At 43.4% G+C, this 27,472-nt stretch overlaps 1 protein-coding gene across 9 annotated transcripts in view; it reads left to right on the forward strand.

Moving 5' to 3' along the window:
- The window catches only part of dmd (dystrophin), a 2,562,635-nt gene that overhangs the window by 2,351,268 nt on the left and 183,895 nt on the right, over positions 1-27,472 (forward strand). For all 9 annotated transcript variants that reach the window (XM_086007360.1, XM_086007362.1, XM_086007361.1 and 6 more), the window contains one exon: positions 9,790-9,936. In XM_086007360.1, the coding sequence (XP_085863486.1) occupies positions 9,790-9,936 (147 nt within the window). The remainder of the gene's footprint in view (positions 1-9,789; positions 9,937-27,472) is intronic.

The raw sequence follows: 27,472 nt of genomic DNA on the forward strand, positions 1-27,472 counted from the left end.
CCTGCCCCGCGATTACCGATCCCCCCCGCGATTACCGATCCCCCCCGCGATTACCGATCCCCCCCGCGATTACCGATCCCCCCGCGATTACCGATCCTCCCCCCGCGATTACCGATTCCCCCCCCCGCGATTACCGATTCCCCCCCCCCGCGATTACCGATCCCCCCCGCGATTACCGATCCCCCCCGCGATTACCGATTCCCCCCCGCGATTACCGATCTCCCCCAGCGATTACCGATTCCCCCCCGCGATTACCGATCTCGCCCCGCGATTACGATCTCCCCCCGCGATTACCGATTCCCCCTCGCGATTACGATCTCCCCCCGCGATTACCGATTCCCCCTCGCGATTACCGATCTCCCCCCGTGATTACCGATTCCTCCCTGTGATTACCGATCTCCCCCCGCGATTACCGATCCCCCCCCCGCGATTACCGATCTCCCCCCGCGATTACCGATCCCCCCCCCCCGCGCGATCAAGACCCCCCCTGCAATCACGGCCCCACATTACGACCCTCAATCTCCCCCCGAACCCCCGTGGTTACCAACCCTCCGCGATCAAGACCCCCCATCTTGGACTCTTCCCCCCACAATCCCCCCATCCCTCCCGATCTCCAAACCCACCTCCGATCTCTCCCTGACTCCCCACGATCCTTGACCCTCACACGCTCTAGCCACCCCCATGATCTCTACCCCCAACAACCACTAAAGCTATCTGCCCCGGGCTGCGACAGGATTTACACACACAACAGGCAGCCATGCCTGTCAATCAGGTTGGCTTCTGGGTGCAGAACCTGTTTTTAAAAAACCACGCACGCTGTGGAAGTAAAACTCCACAGTATTCTTCCCGACGATAACTCCTCCCCCCCCCGGCCCACCGCTCCGAAACCCCACCCCAGTGAATATCGGTGCCATTGGCTCCCTTACTGAGATACTGTTCCACTCGTGCTAGGCAGTTTATATTCCTGTGTGAGCCATGAAATGCTGATCAACAGCAGGAGGCATCACAAAAATCATAAATTATAAATTTTAAAATAGAATCGAGATGGGTGGTTTACACTCAGTTTCTTTTGGACAGCAGCAGACAGTACAGCAGTGCTATTGACATTCATTTGGTCGTCCCACTCGCATTTTTAAAATTTCCCTTTCAGTGTTTCCTTCACTTCGCCCGAAGCTATTGTCCGATGCTGCAGTACAACTGCATGTTACCGGCAACTATGTAGTACCTCACCCCTGTGACCATTCTTCATGTGTAAAACTATACAGTGAGTGTCATTGGGCTATTCAACCTTGGGGGTAAGGAGGAGCTATCACAGCCAAGCAGATCTTGTCATGAGCCGAACATCCTCATCTGCACTTTATAGCCGGAGTCACTGGATAGCAATCAAGAGTAGGAAACCCTGGCTGATTATTTGCCTCTTGGGATTTTGAAGCCAAATGCAGCCCCTTGACTATTACCTCAGTTGGGATCAACTAACTCAGCATAGATGAAGGAACAAACCTGGGTCCTTCTTGCTTTTTATTGCTCTTTTTTATGCAGCGAGTTGCTATGATCTGGAATGCACTGCCTGGAAGGGTGGTGGAAGCAGATTCAATAGTAACTTTCAAAAGGGAATTGGATATATACTTGAAAAGGTGAAATTTGCAGGGCTATGGGGAAAGAGCATGAGAGTGGGACTAATTGCACAGCTCTTTCAAAGAGCTGGCACTCGATGGGCCAAATGGTCTCCTCCTTTGCCATTATGACTCTATGGGCTGGATTTTGTCAGCCCCGAGGAGGTGGGCATGGAGGCGGGACCACCGGTAAAGTAGCAGAAAGAGGGGGCGGATGGCAAAACCGCCCCCATCCCGCCTCCGTGTCCTTTTGCCAGGAGCCGGGAAGATGTGCTGCTTCAGGTCCCGTCTCCTGGAGGCGGGAAAGGGATTAAATCCTTTTAACTGCCTATTAACGGGCAGAAAAAAAGGATTAGTGCCATTTTACCTTCTCAGGTGAAGGCTTCCTGGGCTTAACAAAGTCAATCAGGGGAAAATCCCTCTGGTTGGCCAAAAGATGATGGAGGCAGGACATTGACCTGACAAGCAGCAGTCCCACCTCCAACTCGTCTCCATTGAGAAAATCCAGTCCTATGACTCTATGTATAGCCATGGCCCAGAGACAGATTTTGGGGGGGGCTTAGCTGATCACTGCTGTCCATTTAGAACAGTGACCATTGGAAAATACCCTCTGTTCCTTATTTTATAATTTATTATTAATATTCCCCTAAAATGTATCATTATTCAAGCATGAAATGAACCATTACCCAAGATTACTTTATTGGGCTCATTAGGTTGCAAAATATTATTTCTTTTAATGTATCTGGTGACAGAATCTTGAAAGAGTTTTTCAAGTTTTTTGGGGTTGTTTAATGTAAACATATTACATTAAATGAGCAGATGATAGCCCATGAGACAAATGACTAGCAGCAGGACCATTATTGTCAACAACTAGATTGAAGTTTCATTGGAACGATGTACACTGGCACTTCTAATGCTCCTTGCACTGTTTTACTAAATCAAGCCATTGAGGTGTTTGTCATTAATAAGATTTTAGAAGACTCATTTAGGTAGTGCTGCTATCAGGTATTCAGGTACCATAACAGCAATTTTATTGGAGCATAAGCGAGTCAATGAGCAAAATAGAATCAATTTATCAAGTTCGTGAGAAGGCACACTATAATTAGTCAGGGACATAGGGAGAGTCTCACAGAATAAAAATGAGACTGACTCATTAGTTAGGTTGTTGCTTGACTTTCAACACAGAACCTCAACTGATGAAACAAGAGTAATTTGACTCAGCGTTTGTAAAACTGATTTAACAGAAAAACATGCTTAAATACGCATGTAAACAAACTGCTTTTATTTCCAGAATTGTTAACAATTAACATGAAAGCAGCACTGAAACCATAAAGCATATATTATGGGACTCGTTTTACTATTTTCATCACGTACTTATCACACAGTCTTCAATTTCATTTAAGTTAAAATCTTAAACTGACAGAAGGGGGATGTTGTCCAGCACTGAAGTCTTTGAAGTTGCTGTACCACAGTGCTTTTTCCAACTTACTGCGATGTCTTATTATCAAGGCCAAGTCTTAGTAATGCTTCAACGTAGAGCAGAATGGAGTGATGGACTTGGGTCTTCACTTGTAGTTTCCCACATGTGTTTTCAAATGTGCCACTCTGGGCAGTTACTGAAATGATGTCAGGCACTTCCCCCATAAAAAGGGGAATCAGTAGTAGTTCCATTAAAAGTATCAGCCCCATGGCTTTCACTTTTGCGCTATGCATCTTGGGATAGCCCTTTTTCTCGCTGAATAGTAAGAGAAGAAGAGGACACCCATGCTAAGTCTTCATTCTCGTGACATCTCACAGTGGAGCAAGCCATAGGTGGAATCTCATAGAGCAACTGGTCTGCTAAAGGGGAGCTGGGCGGCAGGTGGCCTCTGAGTCTGTAATGACTACTACTGTCTTAAAGTAAGGAAAGGGTTAATTGAAGAACTTTTTGGAAATTTCCAATTTAGGGCTGCACAAATGACCTTGAGGTGAATTTACATAAGTATTTCTGAGTAAGAAGATTATGGGATCAAACCCAACTCCAGGACTTGAGAACATTATCTAGGTTGACATTTCAATGTAGTACTGAAGGAATATTGCATTGTTGGAGCGCCCATTTTTCAGATAAGTATTAAACTAAGGCCCTATCTACATCTTGAAGTGGATGCAAAATATCCCATTGATCTTTTTTTTGAAGAAAAGTAGGGAGTTTGACGGGTATCCTGCCTGAAATGTATCCCGCAACCAACTTGGCTGCTGGAATCTTTTGAACCAGCCTGCGAGGTAGGGGTGTCCAAGAAAAGGGGAGCTAGTCCAGACTCAGGCTATCTCCACTTCTGTCCTCAAATGGAAACATGAGAACTGATTGTTGTCCAGAAAGGCAAGCAAGACTTTCTCTGGATGCTGCCGACTCCTGAAACTGTCCTGTACATTTCCAGTTCATAGCACAGGGCAAGTCAGTATGTGTATGATCTGCTGCACCAACAGGTGGAAGGCTCTCTTGCTGCCAGTCCCTTTGTCAAGCTGCAATCGGACCATTATATTGGCATCTTGGGACAAAAGATTATCCTCAGCATTTGACTGGGGAAGACAATATAGTGGCAGGCACTGTCCTGAACTACCTCAGGGCAGGTGTTTCATTAGAGAGAGTGAATTGTGAGATGACTGAGAGTGTCTGTAGCAAGGTCCCACCCATACTGACATGCGCTGTGCTATGATCTGCAAGTGTTAGTCTTACTGCCATTAGTTGCATGGCTGAGGAGGGGATGTCTGGGGATATTTATCTAGGGTTTTCATTCCAGATTATTATTCAATTGCCTCTGCTGGAAAGTGTACACGTCTGACCATTGGGTGAAGGCAAAGTCAAACTTCATTGTGTTGCCTGCAGTTGAATAGCCTGACAGCATTTGGGAATCCAAGAGGCCTGCTGAATGGGCACTAAACTGTCATTGACTGTAGGAGAAGGTAGAACATTAAAAAGTATATTGTGAATGGGACATCTGAATGAAATTCGCTGGTGCTTTTATACAGCCTACATTTTTGATCTTTGTCTATAGTAAGATTGAGTGCAGGGCTTCACCCCGCCTTTTGCTTGCAGTCTGTGCCAGCAGCACTACGCTCTGCTGTAGAATGTTGAGGCTCAGTTGCTGAGTCAGTGGGAATGTAGGGTAGGAACTCCCTATCTTTACTTTCATGAACCTGGCTCCCTTAATCCAACAGCATATTTGTTGGGCCCGAAGTAAACATATCAGATTCCCTAAGGCTGGGGCCAGTAAAAATCAGACCTTCCTGGTGACCAGTGTCGACAAATTCAGTAGGATTGCCGTTGGGTTGCCACTGGTTACGTGAGGCCCTCGCATCAGGAGCCCGCAGCACTAATATCCTACCAGAACCAATGCAAAAGCAGCTTATCGCATCCTTGGTTCCCTGAACCTGGAGGGCCCTCATACAGTGGAGCGCAGCCGGTGAAGAATGACCTGTGTGCCTCTTATTAGCTGTGCTTCTTTAATATAAACATGTTTAGTGACTCTGCAGGGAAGCAACAAGAGCCTCTAGCACTGAAGGGAAGTTGTGTTCTTTTCCAGTCCCTTAACCTTTTATTTAAGCTGCAGAATTAATAAGGATTGAAGCATCGTTACGTGCTTCCTACTTGCTGCTGTTAAGTATTTTAATACAGTCTTCGTGAAACTGTATCCCAGTGTAAAAAGGAATGACCTTGAACAGGTTAAAATCCCACATTCGATTTCGATTTTAAAGTGAGTTGTAATTTGAGTTGACATGCACCACTGGTGCATCAGATTTAATCAGAATAATAATTTACAGAGACCAACTAAGTTTACTGTAGTTTATACCCACCTAGAGGGTAGACCTGCTAGAATTTTGAGCTGTCTCATTGCACTTAATAGCTTTACAAAATGGGAAAAACAGAACTGTAGTCTTGGTTTCATTTTGTCCAATGCAGTGCATTGCATCGTATGTGTTTATTACCAAGTGATCTTTAGGGAATTGGCTGGGGAAAGCTATATTTGAGCAGATAAATAGGAATCCTAAAACAAATTATTTTTCTATGTGAAATCAGGTTTAAAAAAAAGGTCCCATTTTATTTCATGCACTCAGAGTAAGAAAATCAGGCAGGATGAGCAATCCGCTTCATCAGATCACTGCCAAGGCAGTGAAGGTGAAAATTACCTCCTATATGATTACAGAATCAAATTTACAGTGCATTCAAATATTTACGTAATACAAACTTCGAGATCCAACCCCTTACAGTGAAATGCCTTGCAATGTTCTACTGTGCTAAACAAGCTATACAAATGCAAGTCATTGTACAGTATTTCTGACCAGATTGAAAATGAAGATGCTGTTAGTCGTCACATCATTATCACTTTGTAATTTTTTGTCATCCAATTTTCTTCCCCATTCTCCTTTCCTAAAGACACAGGGATTACATTGGTCTTGGGCGGTAGCCCAAAACTGGCGATTGCAAATCAGCAGCCCGTTTTACACCCTGATCGACCTTCTTCTCCATTGAACAGTGGAAAGGAATATCACTCAGGGTGTAAACTGGGCTGCCGATTTGTTAACAAGAGATGGGGGATGGGTAGGAGCTACAGTTGATTGCAGCACAACTAGGTTAGGGAGGGAAAAACCTAGGTTAGTGTTTGTGTGTGTTGTGATACCCCATCACATTCACATCAAGGCTCCTACATCAATATTGACCATTTGACTGAGGTATCATAGGCCCCTGTGGAAATGTACCCCAGCAAGGAGTCGATGCCACCAGGAGAAGGAGGAGTGTTATAAATTCATATCTGCCCTAGATACCTTCTCATGCTCAGTGGCGTCAATCATTCCTAAAAGTGACTTACTTCTGTGGGAGTTGTCTCATGTTGCCCCGTATCTACTTGTATGGTAATATAACCCAGGAGAGTAACAATTCAACCCCCTTGTGACCTGAACCATCCTTGTCTTTTGCATGTGTTTCTTTATTCTCTCCAAAGGGGGACCAAGTTAACACTAGATGAGGTAACGTTTGGTTCAAAGCGTCAGCAGCTTTATTCCACAGTAAGGTGAAACACACACAGCAAATGGTCAGAGTCACTTAATTCAATTGGTACAACTTATATTCATGTTGTCTCACTTTACTGAGACAGAATGATTCCTCTGTAACGTATCCTGCAACACAGGGAAGAGCCTTTCTCCTTGCAGCATCCTGTCCTTTTTAACCTTCTCGCAGCATGGTCTGCCTGACTGACTTTTTAGTGTCTGTGTTTCTTTTCAAAATGTCTGACTCCAGTGTCAACTTTTATGTCAAAACTGACTACCCCCACACAAGACCAGAGTCCACCAGCCTAACTTGGCAATGACCTCTATTGAGTTCCAGTGAATAAGATTGTTGCAGTAGCAGTGAGTGCGAACAGTCGCTGGAATGTCAATTATCTTTCATTGTCTTCAGAATTCTGGTTTCAGCTGCTCTGTCTGAAATCTAGTACACACCTATCAGTCCTAATGCTCTGTGAATTTAACCCCTTTAAAGAAAGCTTTAACGTAAAAGCACATTTTAAAATAATGCATAAGTTAGATCTTTTTCATGTAAAAATGGTAAATAAAAAGATCAGAAGCATGATCTTGGTCAATTGAAAATTTCAAAACTGAGATTGACAGTTTTGTTAGGCAAGGATATTATGGAACCAAGGCGGGTGGATGGAGTTAAGCTACAGATCAGCCATGATCTCATTGAATGGCGGAACAGGCTCGAGGGGCTGAATGGCCTACTCTTGTTCCTATAAGAGGATAGGGAAAAAAAGAAAAACTGCACCTGCCCCATCAGGCACGTCATTGTTCCATCTGCTTAGACTAGGGCTGCCAACTCTAGTATTCCTGGAGGTTTGTTCACATGACATTCTGACCACGTGATGTCCAATCACATGACATCTGATCACATGACTTCTACAAATGTTATTGCATTTACCTTATGAAAGTTGGGTCCCCTGTAGTTGAGTATTTTTGGTTTTGCGCCAGCAACTATTGTGTGACAAGTTCCAAGAACCAGGAGGCCACCCGTGTGCAGGCGAAGAAGGGAAACCGAGGGCAGGTGGGTGGGTGGGTAAACCGAGGGCGGGGAAGAGGGTAAACCAAGGGCGGAGTAAAGGGAAACTGAGAGAGGGGAATCGAAGGTGGGGAAGCGACTCGCAGAGGGGAAACCAGAGGTAGGAGAAACTTTGATTCCACCAGTAACTAATGGTAACTCACTGAAAATGCACTGATAACTAATAGTAATACTTGTAAAACTCAGATTCCTATCAGAACCAACAGTAACACAATAGCTCACTGATAGTCCATATGTAACTGGTAGTAATAGGTGTAATGCCCCGATATCCTACCTGTAACTAGTAGTAATTCTAGAACCCGCTGATAATTCACCCTGAAACCATAGTCAGAATCCCCCTGCACTGCACAAGGTGCAGTCAGGCTCCCCAGTCGGACACTTTTAACAGGCCCCATCTCCCTCCCTATCTCCTTGGACTCTGGTTTGGACTCCAGTTCAGTGTGAAGGTGACAAATCTGAACTAGAAACCTCAGTCAGAGCCGATCTGTACTTGGACTTCACACATCAAAACTGGGTGGCACAGCCCGGCCTGAACCAAACCGAGAGAGCACACAAAGGGCAGGGGCTCAGTGTTTGGGGCACTTCTCACAGGGCACATTGTCCTAAACACAGCTCAGCACCAACATTTCTAAACCACTCCCTGAGCTCGGACTCGATAAAGGAAAGTTTTCATAGAATTATAGAAATTAATGCACAGGAGGCCATTCGTCCCCCGGTGCTGGCGCTCTCTCCTGTAACCCAAATCCACCGCCTCAAAGGATCTTTTTATATTCCTCCTTTTCAAATACATATCCCATTTCCTTTGAAATGAAGTTTTAGTCTATACCTCAATAGCCACATGTGGTGACGTATCCCACGGTCTAATAGCCCTCAGTTCAAGCACTTTCCCATTCCTTTCCCCCTTGTTTCTTCCAGTGAGAATCCTTGTTTTCCGTTCCCTAGTTGCCCATTCATCCACCAGTGGAAATAATCTTTCATTATTTCCCCACAGTAAGATCTCACCCCCTTTTCCTGGCTGTTCCTCAGTGCCGCCGCTCCCACTGTGGGATATGCATCGATTGATACGTATGTTTAATGTAACAGTATTGTGAAGCTGAAATAAAGACAGAAAATGCTGGAAATACTCAGCAGATCAGGCAGCATCCGTTAACGTTTCAGGTCAATGAACTTTCATCAGATTTGTCAAGTTATTGATGTATACTACATCTAACTGGAGCCACTAGTTAAAGAGACAAGCGTAACAGATTGATACAGATCACACAAGCAGGTCCATCCTTTAGTAACCCTATTGAAGGGGCACAATTGCAGTAGAAAGTTTTGGCAGATTTCTTCTCATTTGTTTAAAATGCATGATGAAAATCAAGCCAGATTGCATCAAGATGCCATTCATAGGTGATGCAATTACAATTAAACTGACCCACTGCTCTCCTCCCTGCTTAAACAGAAAAAAAAGCATGTCGTTAAGAGCATGGACTGTTTAAAAAAAAATTCATTAACTTCTCTCTTTTTCTGTTTAAATGTTGTCACATTAGTAGAAATGCGCAGTTAATAGTCAGATAACAGACATACCATCAGCAAGCATTAAAGGGTACCAATGATGAGACTAACTATATATGGTCTTCAAAAATTCCTTCCTTATTTTTCCTATGAAAATCACAAAGTTCTGGGTAGGAATATAGATGTGTTTGTTTGAAAGTGTAGCTTGAATTTTAATTTGAGTGCATGCTTTGTAATATGATACAAATCGTATTATGACATCCCAACTCCCCTTGTGAGATAGCCTTCAGATTATGGGATGATCTGCCATGGCTCCTCCCTCTACTGCAGTGAATTTGGTTTTGGATCCACTTGGCATCTGCTTTGTATCCATCTTGCAGAACAAATATCCAGGTTTCAGAATATTGTGCCATTAATCTATTCACTTCTATATATGACATTGTAGTGATAACATCTGAAAATGTGCATTATTCCCTGATACTGTTATTGCCTCTCCTTTACTTGTAAGTGCTCTTATCTTTATTTTGTATGGTAACATCGTAAATAAATGCCAATATACAGCATCAATTTTTTCCCTTCTTTTGGATCCAGGCTTTCAGAGCAGAAATCGCTCCTTTGAAAGGGAATGTGACTCACATGAATGATCTCGCCTGCCAGTTCGCGCCAACAGACATCCAACTATCTCCGTACAATCTAAACCAGCTGGAGGACCTGAATACACGGTGGAAACACTTACAGGTGAGTCTGCTGTCTGAATACCTAATAGCAGCTTCTCACACCTGAACTCTCCTTGTGAGATGGCCTTCAAGGGGTGTTGGGATGTGCCATTTTTTCTCAAGGTCTACAGTTCTACGGTCGGGATAAGAGAGCCAGATTTATCAGTGTAAACACAGGCTCTCCTGGCAGAGATGCCTATCTTCTGGAAACCAAACTAAACAAACGCCAGTGTAAAGGCAGCATTGGGAAAGGCCCGCCGAATCCATTTCTTGCTCTTGTGCATTGGAAGGCTGAAATTTATGCAATGTCCTTATATTATTGATCAATAAGTGCTGATGTGAGGAGGTTTACAACGAAGGGTGTCATAGCTGTCATGTAATACAGGATATTGTGTATCAGAGAGGTTGATTTTGACATTTCTAACAAAGACTGCTGTTTACAAATGCATGGCACAGTTTTTTTTTCTCATTTTTTAAATTTATCTACTCTCTCCTCTCCTGATCTGAAAGGCTCGAGTCCTTGCTGGGAATACTGTTCCAAAAGCATAACTCATCTGCAACACCTTACCTAAATCGCCATTATTCATGCATGAGCTTTGAAAGTATATGATGGCAGGCTATTCGACATAGGGAGCTTCACAGCCAAGCCTAATTCTGTTCTCACCTGGTCCTCATCTGTTTTCACACAGAGGTCGATGGATAACAATCGGAGGAGGGAGGGGACATTTGGCTGTTTTTCATATTTCTTAATCCAGGGAGCGCTAAAGCCAATTGTAACACCTGACAAGATCAGCTAACTTGGCACAGAATATCGATCAAAAGTGGGATCTTCCTGGTCTGTATGGGTTGCTACTCACTTACCTAACCAGCTGAGCCAACAGAGGTGCATCTTTGGTACCAAGCTGGTACCTTCCTAAATGGTTGGAGAAGGTCTGCATAGGTTATAATTAAAGCTGCATTGCTGGCCTATATAGAGGCAGGTGGAACACTTCAGCCAATCAGCCATAAAGCCTCCACCTTCGCCTGCACCAGTGGCTAAATCGAAACCACCTTTTCTCCTTTTGTACTGCCTCAGATGGCACTTTGTTTCCAGTTTAGTTTGCCAGCAACTCTGGAGCTGTCGTTGGTGGCAAACTGTGAATATAAATGTGCTGCAAAGCTGTAACAATATCTGATCACCTTTTATAAATAAGCTATTAACACATTGGGAGGCTTTTGTTAAGTGACAGTGGGTGATTAATGGGGCAGGCTTAAGGACCTAAAGATACAAGGTCACCTTAAATCACTGAAAGTGATAAGACCCTAGTATAAAGGCTACTACAATCAGAAGTGTTGGCTTATAGCAATAGGATAGCTATCAACCAAAATTCCTGAATATAGTGGTCTATATGCAAGGGATTTGAGGAGACCTTGTACCTTTTATGTCCTGAAGTCTGCCCCACGAATAAGTAAGGGCACTTGAGGGAATGTAAACAATAACAATACAAACTTGTATTAATATATAGCACCTTTGTATATTAAAAGTGCTTCACGGAGACATATGGGGGAGGGGATGGTGGGGGTGGCGGTGGGGGCAGGGGAAATTGGCATATGCATGCTTCTCCAGTCAAAATATAGAGAATTTGACCTCCAAAATTCAGAAGACATTGCAGAAGCAGATTTTCTCAGGTCTTGCAATCACCTCACGTCGCTAAATACATAGAGCTGGTTCCATGCTCCTGTGTCCTTAGGTCATGATACACCTTATAAACATCCAGAACTGGCTCTGCTGTAATATTTTCATATCTTAAAACTCCTACAGAATTGTCCTATTTCAGTTATCGCAAATCTGTAAATCCAATAGTTTGAATGCAGATATGGACTCCAGGTCAGTTGTCAGCCCCACCCCGCGTCTCTCATGACACAATAGGGTAATATTGGTCTTGGGCGGCAGCACAGAACGGGCATGAGCTAATCGGCAGTCTGTTTTGCACCTTGCCCAATGGAAAAGAAAATTGGGCAGTATGTAAAATAGGCTGCCGATTAGCTATTGCCCGTTTCACGCTATCGCCAAAGATCAGTTTCAACCCCAGTGATTCTGAGTAAAGAACTATGTCTAATTCCACCTCCTCCTTAACCTAGGGGCACTGAGGCTAATTGTAAGATGCTCCTTAAAACCTACCTCTTTGTCCAAGTTTTTGGCCACCTGTCCTGATATCTCTTTGTGTGACTCGGTGTCAACGTTTGTCTGATAATGCTCCTTGGGACGTTTTACTACATTAATGGCGCTATATAAATGCAAGGTGTTGTTGTTGGTTTATATGTCTTATCTTTTTGCTGGATAAACTCACTCAGCAGATATCTGATTTTTTGATATGGTCCCCTGGCAGCATTCCTTGGCATAGAAGTTGAGATCTGTACAGACCCCTCGAAGCTTTGTTTTGCACACAGTTTCATGCCTAATTTAGAAACTAACACTTAATACCCCACCACACTGAACCAGAAAGCCAAATGATTTAATAGTGCAGTACTTTAGTAATGTAGTTAGGTTCAGACATGACATGCGGAGTACAGAGTATGGAACTGGCCCTGAAAGACATCATTATTTCAGAAAATACTCCAGACTATTTACTGTTGTGCTGTCAGAATAAACTTGACTTATGGCAGATGTCTAACAGCTATGACTCCATTACCGGAAATTCTTTGTTCTCCAGATTATCTTATGTCTCCTATGCATTGTGCAAAGGATAAATAGAAAACATCTTGAATTTTTCAGAAAACACTGCATCTCCTCAGTGATGTGAATGATTGAAAATCCACTGCATTGAAAGTCTGATGCTTCTGCAGCATAGGCAACCAGTTAGCATTTATAAGTAACCTTGTCATTACAGTAAATAATGTAAAGTTGAAATTCTTGACTGGACATTGCTGTTCTAGGACCTTCTGTGCAGTAGAATTAATCTTGTCTTTGGGGCATGTCCAGGAACATGACCTGCCATGTTCTGAAATGTTTGGGTAAGTTAAAGAATGCAGTTACGTAGGTCAATAAAGTTGCTGATCTTTATCAAAGGTGTGGAGCATTAAAGAGCAAAACACCAATATTTTAACCTTTTAAGCATGGCATTCTCACTGTAAAGATATCATTATATACATTTCCTAATGAGAATAGCTTGTAAATGCAGTGTGCTCACCTCATCGACAGAGGGAGCTCTTTGTGAAGCTGGAGCTCTCTGTGAAACTGGAGCTCTCTGTGAAACTGGAGCTCACCTCATCGACTGAAGGAGCTCACTGAAGCTAGAGCTCACCTCATCGACAGAGGGAGCTCTCTGTGTAGCTGGAGTTCACCTCATCGACAGAGGGAGCTCACTGAAGCTGGAGTTCACCTCATCGACAGAGGGAGCTCTCTGTGTAGCTGGAGTTCACTGTGAAGCTGGAGCTCTCTGGAACTCACTGTGAAGCTGGAGCTCTCTGCTTTTCCTCTGCACTGCTCCTTCAGGCTGTTTTTGCTCAGCTGGCTCCGACAGGTTACTGTTTCCAGACTTGCTTTATTTTTTAAATGTACAGGTACGAGCTTGCAGGGTATTCGGCTGGAGCTCTTTTTACTCCTCCTTCCTGTTTGCTTTACTCCCAAGTCATCCTGATTCTGCTGCTTTTTAAAAACAGAAATGAGAACGGAAAGCTTTCTATTCTTTTGATGCACTTTATCATTCTTGGCCAAAAAACTCAACCATTTTTTTCCCCTTATCCTCTTTCCGCTCCTCTCTCTGCCTAAAAACCCTCAATCGTGCTGAGTATGATTGTATTGGAGCTGGTCGCCTCACCCAAGTAGCCCAGATTCACACGTCAGCAGGTTTTCTTGACCATGGCGAGATATCATTGCTGAGCCCAATCCTGTGCTTGCCCAGATAATGATCAGGATCAGGAACCCTTCTTGATTTATTCCCTCCCGAGCTAGAAGAGGCTCTGCTAATCACTTGAGGAGGCCACATTTTAATATTTTGAGATTGATGAGTGTTCAAGTTGGAATGGGAAATGAGTGTAGAAGTGGGGAGTATGGGTAGGATATATTGGTAGGACAGTGTTGGAAAGAGAGGAATTCAAATACCCTATAAACTAGTAACAAAAATCATTTTAGATATAATGTAGGAATGTCTAGTTCCTATCCAAAGACTGAGGTCCACTCAGGCGCTCAAACAAAACGAAGTTTAATGGAAACTAACAGGTTTAAACAAGTAACTGCAGGAGAACATCGCGTGTAGGTCTGTTCAGTTCGGAGGCTCCACGAGGACTGCTCGGGCAGTCCCGTGGTTGACATCATGACGTCATCACGTTCTTCCCACCAGCGGGGGATCACGTGATGTACGGCGTGACGTCATCACATTTACCCGCGCTGTTCAAGTAATCACGCTCTGTACAAGTAAACAGTATAAATAAAGATACAGACTCAGGCTGTAGCTAACATGTTAAAGGGAATTATATACAAACGATCTGAGTCCTTTAGTGGCTCCACCACAATAACATGATTTTTGTTGCTAGTTTCATAAATCACACTTGCAGCTATTTATATCTCAGGATTTTGCCACAGTCATTCAATTGCAAAGCAGATGTGTGACCCTTATTGCTCACTGCTGTTTTATGTCCACCTTGTTCACATTGTAATTAAAAGGTACAGCAGAGCCTCTAATATCCGTGGTCAAATTTAACAATGATTGCAGATAAATCAGAGGTGAAACATTACCAAAGATACCCATGTGTGTGTGTGTAACTTTTGGTAATTTTTATTACAGTTAAGCAGCTATGGCCTTGAAACAATGCTGTGCAATATCAGTATACAGTGTTTGTGTGAAATTCCTGTGTCCGTCATTTTAACTAGACATTAACCCACTTGAAATAACATGGTTAATGTCTCTGTTAAGACAACTACAAAAAAAATTCATATGGAAGTGTTAAGGGTTTGGACGCGAATGATGCACAGTGTAATTTCAAGACACGAGGTACATTTTGACCTTGCATTGAAAATAGCTTTCCCATGGGGGAATTGAATGTCTTTGGAGGACACATCAGGCTTTTTGTGTCCATCAAACTGAGAAATATTAAATGTGAGAATGAGAAAATCTAATGCTTGTTATGTTGGGTACTGGATCCAGAAGTTTAGCTCACTTTGCTCCAATTCCTACTTTTCTGGACTGGAAGATCCCAAGCAGTGATAGGATTCTACTTTTCTGAGCCTCTAGGCATTCAAATGGAGCTGACTCTTACCAAAAAATCTGACGTGTTTGTGGTCACTTTGACATTTTTGCCACTTTTCATCTCTTTTTAAGGTCAGTCATCTGTGTCAGAAATTTAAAAAAATTCCACAGATCCCTTCTATTTATGCCTCTTTTTGTTGAGGCACATACTGTGCCAGTCCTTAATGCTCTGTCCCCTCTTTCTCCCAGTTGCTGAGGACTCATTGTTCATTTGCTTGTGCTCTCGCGCTCTCTCTCTGTCTCACGCACATAGCAAGTTGCTGTTCCCTCTCTTCCAGCTCTTATTTGCTGAGGACTCTTCATCTACTCATTGGACAAATCAGCTTCTAACAAGCAGGAGAACAGAGGGCAATTTGGACATTGAGGGGCTGAATTTCCTTGTTGTTTTGGGTGTATTTACTGTGCAGGAACAGTGCAGTATTTATTTTTAGCAATGTGATTCGGGTGGGCGCTGTGTTTCGCTGCTTGTGCACCTTTAAAACTCTTTCTCCGAGTTCCCTTGCACTTTTTGAGCCTTGCAACGATCCACCTGCTAAGTCACCAGTAGTCTCATTTGCATATAGCAGAGAGACACAGTGGTGTAGCAGCCCTGAATTTCCTGGATTTCCATTGCTATTGCACTCTTGGTAAATTAGATTGAGATAAATAAGGTGCAGCAGCTGATCAAGGCAGAAGTGAGGAGTTTGTGAGCTTGAAGAGTCTGGAAATTTTGTTTTGGTTTCAGCCATGGCAGTGGGTAGCACCCTCGCCTCTGAGTCAGAAAGTTGTGGATTCAAGTCCCTCTCCAGGGACTTGAGCACGAAATCTAGGTTCACACTCCAGTGCAGTACTGAGGGAGTGCTGCACTGTCGGAGGTGCCGTCTTTCAGATGAGACGTTAAAACCGAGGCCCGTCTGCTCTCTCAGAAACATAGAAACATAGAAGATAGGAGCAGGAGTAGGCCATTCGGCCCCTCGAGCCTGCTCTGCCATTCAATGAGATCATGGCTGATCACCCTGCCTTCTCCCCATATCCCTTGATCCCTTCAGCCTTAAGAAATATATCCAACTCCTTCTTGAATATATTTAATGAACTGGCCTCCACCGCCCTCTGTGGCAGAGAATTCCACAGGTTCACCACTCTCTGGGTGAAGAAATTCCTCCTCATCTCAGTCCTAAATGGCTTACCCCTTATCCTTAGACTATGACCCCTGGTTCTGGACTCCTCAGGTGAACATAAGAACATAAGAAATAGAAGCAGGAGTAGGCCATTTGGCCCTTCAAGCCTGCTCCGCCATTCAATGAGATCATGGCTGATCTTTTGCCTCAACTCCATTCACCGGTCCTATCGCCATATCCCTTGATGCCCTTACTAGTCAGAAATCTATCGACTTCTGTTTTGAATATACCCAATGACTGAGCCTCCACAGCCCTCTGGGGTAGTGAATTAAAGATTTACCACGCTCTGTGTGAAGAAATTTCTTCTCACCTCAGTCCTGAATGGCCTACCCTTTATCTTGAGGTTGTGGCCCCTGGTTCTAGACTCCCCAGCCAAGGGAAACATTCTCCCAGCATCCACCCTATCAAGCCCTGTAATAATTTTGTATGCTTCAATGAGATCCCCTCTCATTCTTCTGAATTCAACAGAATACACTCCCTCTATGGCAAGTATATCCTTCCTTAGGTAAGGAGACCAAAATTGTACACAGTACTCCAGGTGTGGTCTCACCAAGGCCCTATATAATTGGAGTAAGACTTCTTTACTCCTGTACTCAAATCCTCTTGTAATGAAGGCCAGCATACCATTTGCCTTCCTAATGGCTTGCTGCACCTGCACATTCACTTCCAGTGACTCATGTGAAAGGACACCCAGGTCCCTTTGAGCATCTGTGAAGTAGCCAAATTACTATTATACCTTAGTTTTTATGTTAGAATATGTATAACAATATCCTCCAAAAAAAAGTACTATGGACTATAATTTACATATCCCTGCAAAATAGATGGACACTGGAGTCCTGAGTTTGTGTACTTTTCAGTCATTTCTCTTTTGCCATCCTGGACCATATGTTTGTTAAGGTATGTATAATGCAGGCTGCTGGACAATAAAATTCACAAGCATGATGGATATTAAATAGTTTTTCTCCTTTCATTTCAGCCATGGCTCACTGGTAGCACTCTGGCCTCTGAGTGAGGGGTTGTGGGTTCAAGTCTTGATCACATAGCCTAGGCAGGCATTTCAGTGCAGTACTGACATTTTGGGGGGGATTTTAACATAAAAAACAGGGGGGTTGGGGGTAGTTAAATTGTTAAAAATCGGATTCCCGACCTGAAACTGCTTCCAACCCGCCCACTTCCAGTTTTAACGTCATTTAAAATATTGGCCCAGTAATTCCTGTCACAACGCGTGAGTAAGGACGGGGTACTCACGCGTGTGCCAGGAGGAATTGCCGGTTTTCAGCATGCACAGCGCATGCGCTGAAAACCGGCATTTCCTGTCCTCTGACCCAAGGGGTTAAGAGGCTGAACGCATGCGTGGTATCAGGCAGCGCGTGCGACTTGGATTTCCTGTATTTTTACAGATTTGCGCATGTGTAAAGGCCTCCGGTTTTTACGCATTGAAAAACCACACGTAAGTACTTAGTTTTACAGGTAAGTGGTCTTTTAGTACAATTTAGAATTTTTTTTTCCACAGGTTTATTATTTTTAAAGAATCTACAGTAAGGTAAGTTTAGTTTTAGACCCTATTTTTTAAAAATTTATTTTTTTCAAAAATTTGATTAATTGTTTAAAATAGTTTTTTTTAAAGTTATTCATAGTTAATTTAAATACTGGGATGCTTTTTAAAATTTTATTTAAAGTTTAAGTAGTGTTTTGGGGTGCAGTACTTTTCATGAGTTTGACAGTCTTTACTATCAAACTTATGAATGAAGTTTCCCCTCCCCTGATTGGCTGAACAGTGCTCACCTGATCCCAGCCGGCACATCGCACTAACTACGCCGCTGGGTCAGGTTAGCACAGCGCGCCGACATCAGAACCTGGCCACTGACAGGAAATCCACTGCGGGCCAGATTTCAGATGTCGGCGCGCCGGGTAAGTGCACATCGGGGGCTTGCACGCGCGGCAAGCCCCCGACCCGAATTACTGCCCCAACATAAACGAGGCTGGAAGCCTCTTTTTTAACCACAATTTTGTTTTCAACTGCATGTGGACAGGTTTAACACAATTCGTAAAACCCAGCAGTTACAGCAAGGACGTAAAAGATCCCACGGCACTATTTTGAAGACGAGCAGGGGACTTATAAGAAAGAAAGACTTGCATTTATATGGCGCCTTTCACGACCACCAGACGTCCCAAAGTGCTTTACAGCCAATGAAGTAATTTTTTTTGCAGTGTAGTCACTGTTATAACGTAGGAAACATCTGGCGAGACGCCCGAATTGGCGGAGCGCAGAAATCGCGGAAGAGTTTGCTGTAGAGTGCAGGCTGAACTGTCTTTTTAAAGGCTGCACAGAAGTTTGCAGGTAGTTCAGCAGCATATACCCATTTTATACAGGTTCGACACCAATGACTGCACCAAGCACATGCAAATGAGCAGACCCAGGAAAATCCACATGTGACACCCTCTGCCGGCCACCAGAGGGCAGAATGTTTTTTATTACGTTAACGGCACTATATAAATTTAAGTTGTTGCTTTTTTATTAAGGGCCAACCGCAGTGTAACTCATGTTGAGAAAATTTTAGGCCACAAACAAAACAGAATGGCAGATAGCGGGCAGTTTGGTGTTCTTCTCCCGAAACCTGGATTAAATGCAATAGTGTGTCAAAAGTATCCCAGAACTTCCATTTTGCTATGGTTAGGAAAATAGAAACAGGAGTCGCTCATTTAGCCCCTTGAGCCTGCTCCGCCATTCAGTGAGATCATGGCTGATCTGTGACCTAACTCCATATACACGCCTTTGCCCCATATCCTTTAATACCACTGGTTAATGAAAATCTATCAATCTCAGATTTAAAATTAACAATTGACCTAGCATCAATTGCTGTTTGCAGAAGAGAGTTCCAAACTTCACCTAACTTCACTCCTGAAAGGCCTAGCTCTAACTTTTAGGCTATATCCCCTAGTCCTAGACTCCCTAACCAGTGGAAATAGTTTTTCTCTTATAATTCCTCTACCCTATCAGTTCCCCTTAATATCTTAAAAACTTTGATAAAATCACCCGTTAACCTTCTAAATTCTAGGGACTACAACCCTAATTTGTGTAATCTTTCCTCGTAACTTAACATTTGGAGTCCAGGTATCATCTGTTAAATCTACGCTGCACTCCCTCCAAGGCCAATATATCCTCCCTAAGCTGTGGTGCCCAGAGCTGAACACAGTACTCCAGGTGTGGTCTAACCAGGGTTTTGTATAGCTGTAGCATAACTTCTACCCCCTTTTATTCTAGTCCTCTAGATATAAAGCCCAGCATTCCTTTAGCCTTTTTGATTATTTTTTGCACCTGTCCATGACATTTTAACAATTTATGTACACAGACCCTTAAGTCTCTTTGGACCTCCACTGTTTCTAGCTTTTCACCATTTAGGAAGTACTCTGATCTATCCTTTTTAGGTCCAAAGTGAATGACCTCACATTTGCCATATTGAAATCCATTTGCCACAGTTTTGCCCATTCACTTAATCTATTAGTATCTCTGTAATTTTATGCTTTCATCTACACTGCCTGCAGTGCTGCCTATCTTTGTACCATCGGTAAACTTGGATATGTGGCATCATCTAAGTCATTCATAAAAACAGTGAATAGTTGAGACCCCTACACAGATCTCTGTGGGATGCCACTAGTCACATCCTGCCAATTAGTGTACCTGCCCATTTATCCCTACTCTCTGTCTCCTGCCTCTCAGCCAATTTCCTAACCAGGTCAATAATTTGCCTTCAATTCCATTAGCTTCAACTTTAGCTAACAGTCTCTTATAAGGAACTTTATCGAATGCCTTCTGGAAGTCCATATAAATAATATCCCATGACATTTCCCATCCACTACTTTCGTCACCTTTTCAAAATATTCAATCAGGTTCCTCAGGCATGACCTACCCTTTGCAAATCTCTGCTGGCTCTCTGATCAGCTGAAAATTTTCAAGATGTTCGGTCACACTTTCCTTAATTATACACTCAAGTAATTTCCCGACCATATATGTTAGGCTACCTGGTCTAAAATTCCCTGATTTCCCTCTCTCACCTTTCTGAACAATGGAGTGATGTACAATTTTCCAATTCGTTCAGGAAAGTGGGGTTAAGAAGTTACTAATTCCCTCCTACATGTGCAACTGGAAATGTGCTTCCTATATACATAGTGTTGCATGACACAAACGGCTTTTTTTCTGTGTTGCTAAGTAGCCTGCATGATTGTCAAATCGGAGTCCCCCATTGGTTAGAATAGTTCTGCACCCATTGAGATCGCTTGTGGTGATTAAATAGCTTATGGGTGAATTTCCTGTATTTTTATGCACACATGGAGTCTGCACTGCAACGACAATGTGACTCTTCAGGCCCTGTGGTGTGCTTTGCATTTAATGTCCTGTTGAAACCTGTCAAAACAGATAAAACATGTCTACAGTATTACTTGAAAATATTTTTTGTAAAAATACAAAGAAAATCTTGGTACTGGTTCAACAACTAGGTATTAGCATCGAAAGTAAGATGGCAGAAAATGATCCCTGAAATTAATACATGGCATTAAAAACTGAAATTAGAAGAAGTGATTTTTTTTAAATTTCCAAACTTAGCCCACTTTCTCCTCAACACTCCTCCCCTGAAGATGCTAACTTTCACTGGGGTACAGTTCCATTGGTGTTAGCAGTGTTTCGGTATAACTTAGGAGTGTTCACGTGAGAGCCTTGAGAGTGAATGTCGACAGGCTGCTTGATCATGGAGATTTTCTCACCCAACACCCATCACTGGGATCACTGGTTAGCAATCAGGATAGAAAGAATGGTTTGTTTTTATATTATGCCTTACCATTGTCTCTCAGAAATGTCTCATAGCACTCCACATACATTGAATAACTTTGAAGTGCAGTGACTTGCTATGGAGGCAAATGCAGCGGCCCTTTTGTGTACACTGAGATCCCACAAACAGCAGTAAGATTATTTGATAGCAAAATACTGCGGATACTGGAAATCCGAAATAACAACAGAAAACGCTGGAAAAACTCAGTAGCGAGGAACAGCACCTCATCTTTCGATCAGGCACTCTACAGCCCTGTGACTCAACATAGAGTTCAACAATTTCAGACCATAACCTCGGCCCCTATCACACATATATATATATATTTTCTTCTTTTTTTTATCCACACTTTTTGTTTGGCCTTTTTTTTCCCTTCCCTCATGGCAGCTGTCCTTCATTCTGCCAGCGCGATTCACACCTCATCTAGAGCCATCCTTTGTTCCTTAACCTGTCCTATTACCACCTCCTCTTGCCTTGAATATCTCTTAATATCTCTCAATGTCTCTTAATCTCTCCTGCTTTCTATCCTATCACTGACCTTCCCTTTTGTTCCTTCATCCCCTCCCCCTTTTCCCAGCCCCTAAACTTGCTTTCCATTTCCTGCTTTTTTCCAGTTCTGACGAAAGGTCATCGACCTGAAACGTTAACTCTGTTTCTCTCTCCACGGATGCTGCCTGGCCTGCTGAGTTTTTCCAGCGTTTTCTGTTGTTATTTAGTAAGATTATCTGTTTATCTCTGTTTTGAGGCCTTCATTAAGGATACTAGGTCAAACTCTGCTCTTTGAATAGTGCATTGGTAACTAACATCCACTGGAAAAGGCAGACGGGGCCTCATTGGAAGGGTAGCACATACATTAAAACACTCCCTCAGTGCTGTACTGGAGCGTCAGCATAGATTCGATATTCAGGAACTGGAGTGAGCAGGAATCCAAGCTTGCTTTTTTCCCTTTTCCGAGCACAGCACTGCTGAAGCATATTGAAGCTACTGTGATGTGATGCCTGGGAATTGGACCAGGGGTATTCAGGTCTTGGTGTCTTACACAGTGAAGAAGTGATTTCGAACAGTTTGTTAATGCTGAAAGATGTTTTTTGGGTTTGAAAGGGTTTAAACTAAAATGGCAGGGTGTTGGGAACCTGAGCAGGGAGACAGAGGAAAGGGAAACAAGGATAAAAGCAAAAGATAGGAAGGAGAAAAACAAAAGTGGCAGTCAGAGAAATCAACGGCTTAAATCAAACATGGCCACAGTAAATAATAATTCTAATAGGTCTAAGAGCGTTAAAAAAACAAGCCTGAAGGCTTTGTGTCTTAATGCGAGGAGCATTCGTAATAAGGTGGACAAATTAGCTGCGCAAATAGAGGTAAACGAATATGATTTGATTGGGATTACGGAAACATGGCTCCAGGGTGGCCAAGGCTGGGAACTCAACATCCAGGGGTATTCAATATTCAGGAAAGATAGGCAAAAAGGAAAGGGAGGTGGGGTAGCATTGCTGGTTAAAGAGGGGATTAACACAATTGTAAGGAAGGATATTAGCTCTGATGAAGTGGAATCTGTATGGGTAGAACTAAGAAATACCATGGGGCAGAAAACATTAGTGGGAGTGGTATATAGACCTCCAAACAGTAAGGCGGAGGTTGGGGATGGCATTAAAAGGGAAATTAGAGAAGCGTGCAATAAGGGCACAGCAGTCATCATGGGTGACTTTAATCTACATATAGATTGGGCTAACCAAATTAGTAACAATACTGTGGAGGAGGAATTCCTGGAGTCTTTATGGGATGGTTTCCTGGACCAATATGTCAAGGAACCAACCAGAGATCAGGCCATCTTAGACTGGGTATTATGTAATGAAAAAGGATTAATTAGCAATCTTGTTGTATGAGGCCCCTTGGGTCGGAGCGATCATAATATGATAGAATTCTTCATTAAAATGGAGAATGAAGTAGTTGACTTGGAGACTAGGGTCCTGAATTTAAATAAAGGAAACTACGATGGTCTGAGGCACAAGTTGGATAGGATTGATTAGGGAATGTCACTCAAAGGGTTGATGGTGGATAGGCAATGGCAAACATTCAGAGACCGCATGGATGAACTACAGAATTTGTTCATCCCAGTTTGGCATAAAAATAAAACAAAAAAGGTGACTCAACCGTGGCTAACAAGGGAAATTAGGGATAGCATAAGATCCAAGGAGAGGACATATAAATTGGCCAGAAAAAGCAGTAAACCTGAGGATTGGGAGCAGTTTAGGATTCAACAAAGGAGGACAAAGGGATTAATTAAGAAGGGGAAAATATAATATTAGAGTAAGCTTACAGGGAACATAAAAACTGACTGTAAAAGCTTTTATAGATATGTGAAGAGAAAAAGATTGGTGAAGTCAAGCATAGGTCCCTTGCAGTCAGAAACATATATGAAGGGGAAGTCATGTTTGACAAATTTGCTGGAGTTCTTTGAGGAAGTAACATATAGGGTGGATAAAGGGGAACCAGTGGACATAGTGTATTTAGACTTCCAAAAGGCATTTGACAAGGTGCCACACAAAAGATTATTGCTTAAGATAAAAAATCACGGGATTGGGGGTAATATTCTGGCATGGATAGAGGATTGGCTATCTAACAGAAGGCAGAGAGTTGGGATAAATGGTTCATTCTCAGACTGGCAATCAGTAACTAGTGGTGTTCCGCAGGGGTCAGTGCTGGGTCCCCAACTCTTTACAATCTATATTAACGATTTGGAGGAGGGGACCGAGTGTAACATATCAAAGTTTGCAGATGATACTAAGATGGGGGGGGAAAGTAGTGAGTGAGGAGGACATAAAAAACCTGCAAGGGGACATAGACAGGCTAAGTAAGTGGGCAGAGATTTGGCAGATGGAATACAATACTGGAAAGTGTGAGGTTATGCACTTTGGCAGGAAAAATCGTAGAGCAAGTTATTATCTTAATGGCAAGAAACTGGAAAGTTCTGAAGTACAAAGGGATCTGGGGGTCTTGGTGCACGAAACTCAAAAGGTTAGTATACAGATGCAGCAAGTGATTAAGAAGGCCAATGGAATGTTGGCTTTCATTGCTAGGGGGATAGAATATAAAAATAGGGAGATATTGCTTCAGTTGTACAAGGTATTGGTGAGACTGCACCTGGAATACTGCATACAGTTTTGGTGTCCATACTTTAGAAAAGACATACTTGCTCTCGAGTCAGTACAAAGAAGGTTCACTCGGTTAATCCCGGGGATGAGGGGATGGACATATGAGGAGAGGTTGAGTAGATTGGGACTCTACTCATTGGAGTTCAGAAGAATGAGAGGCGATCTTATTGAAACACATAAGATTGTGAAGGGGTTGGATAGGGTGGATGCGGGGAGGATGTTCCCGATGATGGGTGAAACTAGAACTAGGGGGCATAGTCTTAGAATAAGGGGCTGCTCTTTCAAAACTGAGATGAGGAGGAACTACTTCACTCAGAGGGTGGTAGTTCCATGGAATATGCTGCCCCAAAAAGCTGTAGAAGCTACATCATTACATAAATTTAAAACAGAAATAGACAGTTTCCTAGAAGTAAAGGGAATCAAGGGTTACGGGGAGCGGGCAGGAATTTGGACATGAGTCTAGGTTCGGATCGGTCATGGCCCTGTGGGTAGCGGAGCGGGCCCAGGGCCGTGTAGCCTGATCCTGCTCCTATTTCGTGTGTCTAATTCTGCTGGATTCAGGAGATGGTTCTGTGATAGTAGATTGGCGGTTAGGATCAGATCAGCCATGATCTTATTGAATGGCAGAACAGGCTCGAGGGGCCGATTGGCCTACTCCTGCTCCTATTTCTTATGTTCTTATGTAATCAGGGGAATTTATAATGGGGAACAAAGAAATGGCAGACCAATTAAATACATATTTTGGTTCTGTCTTCACAAAGGAGGACACAAATAACCTCCCAGAGATGTCGGGGAACATAGGGTCTGATGAAAGGGAGGAACTGAAAGAAATCAGTATTTGTAGGGAAATGGTGTTAGGGAAATTGACGGGATTGAAGGCCGATAAACCCCCAGGGCCTGATAATCTACATCCTAGGGTACTTAAGGAAGTGGCCCTAGAAATAGTAGATGCATTGCTGATCATCTTCCAACATTCGATGGAATCTGGAACAGTACCCATGGATTGGAGGGTAGCTAATGTTACCCCACTATTCAAAAAAGGTGGTAGAGAGAAAACAGGGAATTACAGACCGGTAAGCCTGACATTGGTAGTGGGGAAAATGCTAGAGTCCATTATAAAAAATGTAATAGCAGAGCACTTGCAAAACAGTGACAAGATCGGACAAAGTCAACATGGATTTACAAAAGGTAAATCATGCTTGACTAATCTACTGGAATTTTTTGAGGATGTAACTGGTAAAATAGATAAGGGAGAACCAGTGGATGTGGTGTATTTGGACTTTCAGAAGGCTTTCGATAAGGTCCCGCATAAGAGATTAGCGTGTAAAGTTAAGGCACATGGGATTGGGGGCAAAGTATTGACTTGGATAGAGAACTGGTTGGCAGACAGAAAGCAAAGAGTTGGAATAAACGGGTCTTTTTCCGAGTGGCAGGCAGTGACTAATGGGGTACCGCAGGGCTCGGTCCTTGGACCCCAGCTATTCGCAATATATATTAATGATCTAGACGAGGGAACTAGATGTAACATCTCCAAATTTGCAGAGGACACAAAGCTGGGTGGGCTTGTGTGCTGTGAGGAGGATGCCGAGAAACTCTAGGCTGATTTGGACAGGTTGGGTGATTGGGCAGAAACATGGCAGATGCAATATAACGTGGATAAATGTGAGGTTATCCACTTTGGTGGCAAAAACAGGAAGGCAGATTATTATCTGAATGGCAATAGATTGGGAGAAGGGGAAGTGCAACGAGACCTGGGTGTCCTTGTGCACCAGTCGCTGAAGGTAAGCATGCAGGTGCAGCAGGCGGTGAAGAAGGCAAATGGTATGTTGGTGTTCGTAGTGAGGGGGTTTGAGTACAGGAACAAGGATGTCTTGCTGCAGTTGTACAGGGCCTTGTTGAGACCACATCTTGAATATTGTGTGCAGTTTTGGTCGCCTTATCTGAGGAAGGATGTTCTTGCCATGGAAGGAGTTCAGCGAAGATTCACCAGGCTGATACCTGGGATGGCAGGAATGACGTATGAGGAGAGATTGGGTCGATTGGGCTTATACTCGCTGGAGTTTAGAAGAATGAGAGGGGATCTCATTGAAACTTATAAAATTCTGACAGGACTGGACAGACTAGATGCAGGAAGGATGTTCCCGATGGTTGGGGAGTCCAGAACCAGGGGTCACAGTCTAAGGATAAGGGGTAAGCCATTTAGGACAGAGATGAGGAGGAATTTCTTCACCCAGAGAGTGGTGAACCTGTGGAATTCTCTACCACAGAAGGCAGTAGAGGCCAGTTCATTAAATATATTCAAGAAGGAGTTGGATATATTTCTTGAGGCTAAAGGGATCAAGGGGTATGGGGAGACAGCAGGGACAGGGTATTGAATTTGGATGATCAGCCATGATCGCATTGAATGGCGGAGCAGGCTCGAGGGGCCGAATGGCCTACTCCTGCTCCTGTCTTCTATGTTTCTATGTTTGTGGACTTTGGATTGTGAATAAGTTCTGATGTGAAAATGGAATATCACAGAGCATTTATGTCTGTTGAATGAAGCAATGCATTTTATCCACCAGCATTTTCAAGGGTAGGATCATGTAATAAGTTATATTGCTTTGTGAACTATAAATTACATGGTTGCATATCTTTCAAGACCATGCAGTTAATGGCTTTTGGAAGCAAAGAGCTTGCATCTCCAGCCTGTTGCTGGTTTCTGGCTGTTGTTGTTTTAAGCTGGAGTCCCAAGCCCTGCTTCTTACCATTTATTTGCAGCGGGGTCAGCAAAAGGTAGGTGGCCAACAATGCTGGCAATGGGAGAGTGTCTTCTTCGGCAGTCCGTCGGAACCGAGGATGACTTGCTTCCACATTAAAAATAAGTTCTCATGTGACTAATGAGTCCAATGCGGGACCTACAGTCTCTGTCACAGGTGGGGCAGACGGTGTTTGAAGGGACGGGTGGATGGGGTTCTTGGGTTGACGTGCGCCCCTTCCGCTTGCTCCCAGCGAAGAGACTCGAGGTGTTCGGCGCCTTCCCGATTGCATCTCCTCCACTTTGTGCGGTCTTGGGACAGGGATTCCCAGGAGTCGGTGCGGATGTTGCACTTTTTCAAGGAGGCTTTGAGGGTGTCCTTGAAGTGTTTCCTCTGCCCACCTGGGGCTCTCTTGCCATGTCAAAGCTCCAAGTAGAGCACTTGTTCTGGGAGTCTCGTA

This window comes from Somniosus microcephalus, chromosome 14, assembly GCF_052327205.1.
Source record: "Somniosus microcephalus isolate GS21.2 chromosome 14, FLI_Smic_1.0, whole genome shotgun sequence".
In the NCBI taxonomy this organism is placed as follows: Eukaryota; Metazoa; Chordata; class Chondrichthyes; order Squaliformes; family Somniosidae; genus Somniosus; species Somniosus microcephalus.